The following is a 9,725-nucleotide window of genomic DNA, read 5'->3' as shown; positions in this document are numbered from 1 at the left end:
TTTAAATCAGTTGAGGAAACAATCGCTGAATTTCTCTTATCACTTTAGAAAATACCCACATAACGTATAATCAACGTGGCTTTACTTTGAGCAATCATAGTTCAGTCAATGTTCCCATCAGTGTCAAAATTGACACCCATTCAAGGCGGAAGCGACTTTCCTCATTATGAACAAAATTTTCTTTTCATTATTTTAGAAAATGTGGGAACTTGAACGATTTATATAACGCGAACATTTTAATAATTAAATATCTTGAGGTATCTACAAGTGGTCCAAAACAGAAAACAGAAGTAAACCGTATATCATTACCAATTATTTCGAAAATATGTTCAAAAATCACAAAATAATGTCAAAAATGGTATACTTTTTGTCTTTTCCGAAGCGTTTTGGCACATTTTTTAGTTATTCTCCACAAATATTTTGTCAAAAATAGGTCAAAAATTACTTCATTTTGTCAAAAATGGTGCAATTTTGTATTTTTTCGTTTTTACGCTTTGTTAAATTTTGCAGAAAATAATTTTGCCAAAATTTTTTGTTGTATCTGCTAGTGGTCCCAAACAGAAAACAGAACTAAACCGTATATAATTACCAATTATTTCGAAAATATGTTTAAAAATCACAAAATAATGTCAAAAATGTTGTACTTTTTGTTTTTTCCGAAGCGTTTTGGCACATTTTTTAGATATTCTTCACAAATATTTTGTCAAAAATAAGTCAAAAATTACTTCAATTTGTCAAAAATGGTGCAATTTTTGTATTTTTTCGTTTTTGCGCATTGTTAAGTTTTGCAGAAAATGATTTTGCCAAAATTTCTTGATGTATTTACAAGTGGTGCCAAACAGAAAACAGAACTAAACCGTATATCATTACCAATTATTTCGAAAATATGTTTAAAAATCACAAAATAATGTCAAAAATGGTGTACTTTTTGTCTTTTCCGAAGCGTCTTGGCACATTTTTTAATTATTCTCCACAAATATTTTGTCAAAAATAAGTCAAAAATAACTTCATTTTGTCAAAAATGGTGCGATTTTTGAATTTTTTTGTTTTTGCTATTGCTAAACTGGACAAAAAATCATTAAATTGGCTCAAAATTAACATTGTTTTGTAATTTGCGATCGTTTTAGTTTCTTTTTTACACAATAAATCTTGTAATTATTTCGCCAAATAGTAGTCAAAAATAGGCAAAAAATTATAAAATTATTTGTACCTCAAAAAGCTTATAACTCAGTTCTTTGTGGAATTAGAAAAAATTGACTTGAATTTGAAAAACCAAAGAGAGCTTACTCTCTCAAATGTCTAAATACCATTTTCAAATATTTAAAAGTGCAAAAATTATTTTCGAAAAAATTGGTGTGAGCCCAATTTTTTTTTAAAGAGTAAATATGCTAAAACTGGTCTAATTATTGCATTTTTCAGACGTTCAAATCATTTGTGAGATATAATCTTAGTTTTTTTTGTAAAATTTTGTTGAAAAAACTAAAAAATCACTAAATACGTCTCACAATGAGTCAATGACATTATTGTGACGTTTTTGATCATTTTAGCTCCTCAGAGCTAAAAACATCAAAGATTTTTGCTATAAACTTACTAAATATTGTAAAAAATGGTGTATTTTATGCCCTTTTTTAGCGCTTTAGCCGGTTTTTCATTAATAACTTATTTTTAATTTTTAACTTAAGTTACAAATGGAGTAATTTTTGGTTTTTATAATCGTTTTTGAGTTAAAACTCAGTTTTTTGGGAAATATTACTAAATCGGATAAAGAAAAACACGAAATTGGCCCCAAAACAACATTGTCTTGTCTTTTTCGGTCGTTTTAGTTAGCTTCCCACACAATAAATTTAGTAATTATTTCGCCAAATATTTGTCAAAAATAGCCAAAAATCATCAAATTACATATGTATGTGAAAAAGCTTATACACCAGTATTTTGTGAAATTAGAAAAAATTGAACCAAAGAGAAGATTTAAGCTTTAAAAATTTGGAAATTATTTTTGAAAAAGTTTGTGTGAGTCCTAGTTTTTTTAAAGGAGTAAATATTTCGAAAACACCTAAATTTTGGAACAAGGGAGGATCCTGTAAATACCGTTTAGGTGACTTTGTTTCAATAAAACCAACCGTCGGGTAAACATTTTATTCGTTCTTTGGTAGTATCAGTACAATAAATATGGTAAGATATTGTGTAGCATAAATATTTACAAAAATGGTAATAAATATCTAGTGGTGGTGTTGCCTGTAATGGTTCCGTTTCTCGCCGAAACCGTTGGATTTTCCGGCATAGAAGTCATAAGAGTGCGACTTTTGTATTTCTATGTCACTTGTGGAATAGTCAGAGTTTTTGAACTTGTAGTAATTTTTCAGTTTTTGAAGTTGTTTTTTCCTGTCATTGACATAATGTACAAGAGAGTCATCTTGTACTCCCGGCCCGTCATAATTATGGTTTGGCACTTTGGTCGTGGTTTCACTTTTGCCATATGACACTGTGGGATCTGGCGCGTGTAGTTTTTTGGTACTTTCCTCAAATTTGACATAATTGCTGCTGCCATCAGCACTGTATGGATCGGAATATGACGCGTGAAACTCCTCATTGGGGACTTCCTCGGTTCTATGACTGTATGACGAGAAGTCATAGTGTTGTATGGGGGCTTCATGTTGCGTCGCGGGCACGCCATACGAATTCAAAGCCCCGGGAGTGCCATAACTTGCCGACGACGTGTCATATGTCAATGGATGACTGTTAAAATTCGGCGGTATGTCATATGACGGTTGATACACCTCTGGAACGCCATAACTGGGCGACGAATGACTATATGACGTTGTCTGGGACTCATACCCTGAGTAATGACCGGCCGGGGGCCCATAGGACTGCGCTGGAGGGGGTCCATACGAGGGCGCCGGTGGGGGCCCATATGAAAGTTCTGGGGGCCCATATGACGGCGCTGGAGGGCCATACGACGGCGCTGGAGGGCCATACGACTGCGCTGGAGGACCATACGACGGCGCTGGGGGGCCATATGATGGCTCCGGCGGTCCGTATGACTGAACTGGGGCCCCATACGACGACGGAGGCGGGCCGTAACTAGGGGCAGGGGCAGGAGCAGGGGCAGGGGCGTGGTAACTGTAAGACGGAGGTCCATAAACCGGTTTAGGTGGCCCATAAACCGGTTTAGGCGGTCCGTAAACCGGTTTAGGTGGGCCGTAAACCGGTTTAGGCTTGCTGGGAGGGCCGTAGACGGGGCGAGGCGGGCCGTAGATGGGGCGAGGTTTGCGACGGGGCGGGGGGCTGTAGGAGTGTTTGATGGGGCGGTAAATCGGGGGTTCACGTTTTGGGCGTTTCAGGGCTGCTGTCTTCGCATCGGTGGAGATTATGGGGGCCATAGATATGGCCAAAACCTAGTAATAAATAGAAAAATGTTCAAACTTTATGGCGTCAACGTACAGGCTATCTCTTTGATCCGAAAAACGTTTATAACTTATTTATTATTAGAAATTTTGTTTTTTTCTTTTTTTTTTAATTAGAGCTGCGTTTTTACTGCATATTTGACATTTATTGCGGTATATATACAGAGTGTCACAATATTAAATAAACTTTAAAGTTGTTTTTTCAAATGGACCATCCTAAATTTTATTGCATTTTCGGATGTAACTTGTAATACTGATTTTGATTTAAACCTAATTATATTGGCCGATTTTGCTTAATTTTTGAAATAATTTGTTTTGGCGCAAACACGTTTTTTTCTTTAATTTATTACACAAAAAGTAAGAATTATAGAATTTTACCATTTTAAAGAAAGAAGTTGAATCTTAAATCTACACCAATTGTTTGGCGCATTGCAATTAGGAACGTAGGAAAATTGAAAAGGTTGTCAAAGGTTGAATACGTTGAAAAAGTTAATTGGAACACGCTATTTTTTGTTTTTGTTTTTCAAAGATTATTAAAATGTCTACCTAAAAACATAAAGTTTTAAATGCTTAAACTTAACAACCAAAAGATATTTGACTTCAAAAGTTAATTTCAGTAACAATGCACATTATTCATGAGCACTGTACGTTACGATAGTAAACCATATCATAACCATAGCAACTCGACCACAGACTATTTGTGGGAGTTTTTACGAGGAGTTGAAAATTTGCCATAAATAGTAAAATTTTAGTTCACTGTAAAAAAAATGAAAAGGATAATATCTCTAATAAAAAACAAGTTATGGAACTTTTTCGGATCGTTGGGACAGCCTGTATGTTAATTTTTAAGAAACTGAACGTGTTTTTTAAAAAGTCTTATTCATTTTGTTTACACAATTTTTTTATTTCTTTTAATATATTGCAGATGACCTGCTTGAGTAGTTGAAGAATTTTTTTCATGCGATTTGAACGTTGAATCTTTTCATAAAAATAAAAATTCGAATATTACAAATATTTAAAATGAGAGAATATCTGAAATTTAAGTGTTTCTTAAATTTTTGTTAAAATCAGGCCAAAAGTTACTACATGTGATTGAAAAACCGATAAGTGATGTAATTTTGATTGTTTAAACTTTACGTTGAAAATTAATTGAGCCAAATTGTGTTAAAACATTAAACTAAAAAATTACCAGACAGAGCTCAGAATAACATTTTTTTATAAGATTTGTATAAAACTAGTTTCGGGTAAAATTTTCCAAAAATAAATACAAATCTGGGAGAAAACATGTTTTCCTTACATAAAGTATTAAACCCCAGATAGGGAACAAAAAACAAAAAAAATTATCTTTTAATAAATCGAGTACTTAGTAATTATTTTGCCTAATTAGACTAATTATACCAAAACTAAGGCGAAAAGCATTGATCAGTAGCAAAAATTTTAATGTTATTTCTATTTTTTTTTTTCAGTCCGGAATGAAAATTTACTAAAAATCATTTAAAATAACATTATTTTCACGTTTTCGGGCCTTTTCTATTGCAGTAACACGAGAAAACAATATTATGGCCTTGGAATTGCTGTGCCTTTTGAAATTTAAAAAAAATATATTTTGGTCATTTTTTTTATTAATTTTATTTACACATTTATTTATTTATTTATTTGGTTACATATTTTAGCATATTGTAGATGATCTACTTGTGTTGTCGTATTTTTTTCATGCGGTTAGAATGTTGGGTTTTTTATGAAAAAATAAATACGTTTCAAATATTTAATGAATAGTGAGATAATACCTACGACTTTTGTTCTAAAATCAAAATTTTTGTGAAATTTTGCTTAATCGTGCCAAAAGTTACTAACATCGAAAAACCGATAAATGGTGTCTTTGAATGTTGAGCTTGGCGTTGGAAATTATTGGTGCAAAGATCTGGATGGTCCATCCGATGATCCAAAATAACAAAAGTAATGACAAAAACGTTAATTGCTAATGAGTAGAAACTTGAGCCGTTGATAGTTACCCGCGGGAAATTGCTACAATTTGCACAATTTGGATCAAAATTTAGAACGAGCATTAAGATAAAAAGGAGAGTGAAAGCAAAAGTGAAAAGTAATTGATAATCTCACTTTTCATTCATTACGAATATCCGAATAAGTCAATCAAAGTGAAAAACGGGACTTGATTGCTCGATTTACGGAAATTACGTGAATGCGCATAATTACGTAAAATGTATTTCATTAGTACGTCCAAAAAATCTGAATATTTCAAATTTAGACAAAGTTCGACGTAAAATAGAAACTAAGATGGAAAGTCAGAAAAATAAAACCCGGTTCAGATAAACAAGTAACTGTGAAAGCTTCTGGGATAGATATGACAATAAATAATTCAATTTCTATAAAATTATTGACTGACGCCACCTAAAAAATATAGCGTGGCATTATTACCTACTTTAGGCCGGGTATACGTTTCGTGAATTTTAAACCAATTCTCGTAAACAGAGTGCGTACTAACATAAAATCTAACTGTAGATTCTCGTGCACACCCAGGCCCAAAAATCCAAATTTTGAACCAGTATATACCACATCGGCCTTTTAAAATTATCCGACATGTTATATCTTCAAAAATACCGTGTCCGATCGTAAGATTTTCGAATAAATTTAAAATTAGTTACGCTATTGTTTGTTTGTTTTGTAAATGAGAGTTCTTTCACTGTCATTATCATGATTAAAGCCGGTGCTAGCCTGCTTTTATAATCGTATTGTTCTTGAACTAGTTTTTTTGGTGCAAACTAATGGGCTAAGTTCTTACGAGAATGATGAGAGGAGTATCCATGATTTTTTTGTAAGTTGTGTCCACCACAGAGCACAAATAAACAATACCGAACCACACTACACCACTCCAGCCGAGCGCCAGTGAATGGGCAGGCAAGGTGGTAATGTGCTCTTTAAAGTATATAAGTAAGTAGTAAGAGTAAAATTAGAGTTTTGTCCCACATAACGCATCAGTTGATAGTATGATGTACTCAAACTGTCTTTTTCCTTCTGACCAGCCATCGCGGGAGAAAGTCTCAAGCATCAGCTCTATAACACTTTCGGAATTTCAGCACCAAAATCAATTTTCGAATTTGTAGCAATTTTTCATGTTTCGTAACGTGATGATAAGACATGCCGGCATGAGGGTCTCAATCTCGCTTTCTAATTAAAATTATTTCATTTGGGAAAAATCGCTTGAAAGTTTGCGACGCTCTTTGAACATTGCATCAAATGCACAAAAGTAAAAGCAGACAATAATTAAACAATTGCTAATACGGTGACAATGATAGCGTATGTAGACCATCGTGCATTTTATTTTGTTTGTAGCAAAAAAACTGCAACATTTCACACAATAGAGTTTTACTAATTATTAAGTTTGGTTGTCTAATAGTTGCCGTAATTGTCAGATAGTCTCTTAATTAGTTCTGCATTATTGTTTTAATGTTTTTAGCGTGGATTAAAAGCACTCATAAACGCAATTTATGCTTATCTAAATTACCCACAATAGGAAAATCCAGGTATTGTGTAAAATCAACGACCTCTTGCTTTTTGCATTCACTTGAAAACTATCGACGAATTTTGGACCAGACTGTATACTAATAGAATAGTGCAAAGCTGCACGTTTCATTGACCACAGCAGATAACAATGCACGATGCTAATTATGCATTTTTAATTAATTAGTTACCTACTTTTAAGTAATGTAGGTACAGTCGCCCAAACAGAAAATGACCACAACCAACCCCTCTCATAAATTATTACTATTATTAGAGATAGTAAACTAGTTCTGAGTCAAGTTAAACACTTAAATGTTTAAGAGTTTCTTGTTGAAATTGGTTGGTTCAGACAAGTATGAAGTAAAACAGTTTTCAAGTTCGTCGCTTTAAAAAATCTTTGTTTGCAAATTTAATTTATTATTTGGTTAAAAATGCAACTAAAATGTGCCAAATAACAAAGACGGTAAACACGAATGCTTTTTTATTTATACTTAGTTTAAATTATCACTGCGCATGAATAAACAAAATTAAAGATTCATTTAATTTTTACTGCGTGATGGGAGTGCTGCTCAATATGTTTTCTTAAAGTAAAAGGTTTTGTTGCAATATAATTGATTATTTCGGAAAAAAAAAATTCTGGTAAATAATAATAATTAAGATACGATTGGGTTCGAAAATCACAAAGCAAAGAAGTAGCTTATTAAAGTTATAATTTTTTATTTCCAAAAAAATAGACAGATACAAAATACAGCGACAATTTAACTACGTAAATAATTTATTAACTGGAAATGGTATTCTAAATAAAATGAAATAAAAATTGCAGTGTTGGTTTGTTATATTAGAACATTAAGGGCCCGTTTATTGAAAGCTTTGTTAAAATTTAATTTGTTGTTTAAAGTTAACAACGCGAATGGACTAATCAAATTGCTTCAATTTGGTCACGTGATCAGTTAATCACGCATTTAACTTCGAATTAAATATTGACAAATGCCAAGTTAATCTCAAAATAAAATTTGATTGCAATTAAAACGCTTTATAAACCCGCTCTGAAACTTATTTTACATTAACTAAGAATTAAAATATTTAATTAAATAAACTAGCAATTTTATGAAATGCTGAAACGTCGCGACAATCTTATTTTTTTTACTGATAAATGTTTGAAGAAAAATTAGAAAATTTTGGTCTTAACTTATCTTTTGTGGTGTTAGGTGTTAATATTTTCAGTAAACTTTATTTGCTGCAATGGTCAAAATTTTAATCAGGGTATTTCCATAAATGAATTACTCCAACGTTCATTGATAACTTTTATTCTGGTTAAACCATTTTTTTTTAATTTAATAAAAAAATGTTAATAAAATTTATTGTGCGATTAATAATTGATGCGATTAAAAGTATCTTGAAATTTAAAATACAATTGGATTACTTATCTTGTTTTACGCACAATAAGTTTTGTATTGTTAAGAAATAAACTATGTATAAAGACGATCAAATTTTTGATTATAATTTGATTATATTATTATTGAGTATAATTATTATTATTGATTATAATTTGTAGCAATGAGTTTTTAAAAATAATAATTATTTTGATTTGAAACACTTTTGGGAACCGATAGCAAAGTGATCAATACTAGACCGACAGTAATAAGAATTGATAGTTTGTATAGATCATTTCTACGGTAAAAAAATCGCGGCAAATTAAATAAAACTGTTTTTAATTGTCACGTTATTTTATTTTGTAACAAAACTTTTTACTTTAAGAAATTTAGGAAAACATATTAAACATCGTCCCAGCATGTAGTAAAAATTGAAATAATCTTCAATTTTAATTGAATATTAAGATTTATTTTATATCAGCCAAATAATAAATTAAATTAAGAACTGAAATGACTGTACATTTCGGATTTCTAGCATTTTGCTAATCCGTTATTTTAACAAGCAGCGTACATTTTTTGCCGATTCAGGCAAATTTTTATGCTAATTTTGATAATTTTTAAGTTTTTGATGTTTCTTTAGTTTTAATATATTATCTAAGTTACAAAAAATTAATAAATTTTCATTTAATAATTTTATTTTAAAAAAGCACTGGTTTAAATGCAATATTATTTAACCAGAAAAGTCATTTTTTAGAACAAAATTTTTATCAAAAAAATTGCCGAAGTAGGGTTTTATTAACTAACCCGAAAAGTAAATAGAATTAAAAAAGAATTTTATTTTTTTTAATTAAAAATTTTTTTTTATTTTTTTTAATTAATTAAAAAATTATTTTTTTTAATTACATATTAGATGTAATAAATGTTTTTTTCTTTTTATAAAGCTTTGTTTTTCTTAAACATTTAATAAATAAATTTTGTTTTAAAAAATGCTGAAGTTTTTGAACATTTTTATGTATATTTTGCTTAAATTTTAAGATTATTTTGGGGCTAGAATTACGATGAGGACATAACTTTTTTTCAAATTAAAAACTCTTTAACCTTTAACTTTTTTTTCTGTTTTTTTTTTTAATGAAAATCCTTCTTCCACTAAGTTGTCGGGAGGTCAGGAGCTTAAATTTTAATATTCTATTTGGGCTTATTTTTGTGCCAAAAAGTCCGAACTATAGAAATGAGACATAGTAAATTTTTGTTAAAGTTTGTTGTAAATTTGATGGAAATAAAGCTTTTTTTAATAAATTATTCACTTTTCAATTTTCCTAGTTTCACTTACCGTTCTCTGACTTGCTACAAATTGTAGCCGAAGTAGATGCCATAAAGGTAAGTGCAATTTAATTATTTATTGTGTACAGTTCCAATGGTAGGTTTCGAT

At 30.8% G+C, this 9,725-nt stretch overlaps 1 protein-coding gene across 1 annotated transcript; it reads right to left on the bottom strand.

Annotated features, from left to right (window-relative positions):
• Window positions 1-2,122: 2,122 nt before the first annotated feature.
• Window positions 2,123-6,378, bottom strand: LOC103315003 (uncharacterized). Its single transcript, XM_015981489.2, has 2 exons — window positions 6,205-6,378; window positions 2,123-3,395 (listed from the first exon to the last, which is right to left on the bottom strand). The coding sequence occupies exons 1-2, from the start codon at window positions 6,226-6,228 to the stop codon at window positions 2,220-2,222; spliced, it is 1,200 nt and encodes a 399-aa protein (XP_015836975.2). The 5' UTR covers window positions 6,229-6,378; the 3' UTR covers window positions 2,123-2,219.
• Between the last annotated feature and the right edge of the window lie 3,347 nt (window positions 6,379-9,725).

The sequence above is a fragment of the Tribolium castaneum genome, chromosome 10 (assembly GCF_031307605.1).
Source record: "Tribolium castaneum strain GA2 chromosome 10, icTriCast1.1, whole genome shotgun sequence".
Lineage (NCBI taxonomy): Eukaryota > Metazoa > Arthropoda > Insecta > Coleoptera > Tenebrionidae > Tribolium > Tribolium castaneum.
Note: the sequence above shows the minus strand (reverse complement) of the source record. Positions and strands in the feature narration are given on the sequence as shown.

Bases quoted from the DNA above. Each gene is read 5' to 3' on its own strand.
- LOC103315003 (XM_015981489.2), bottom strand. From the start codon at position 6,228: ATGGATACTCCTCTCATCATTCTC. The intron at 3,396-6,204 runs GTAAGAACTTAG...ATTTATTACTAG, and splicing joins ATACTCCTCTCATCATTCTC to GTTTTGGCCATATCTATGGC.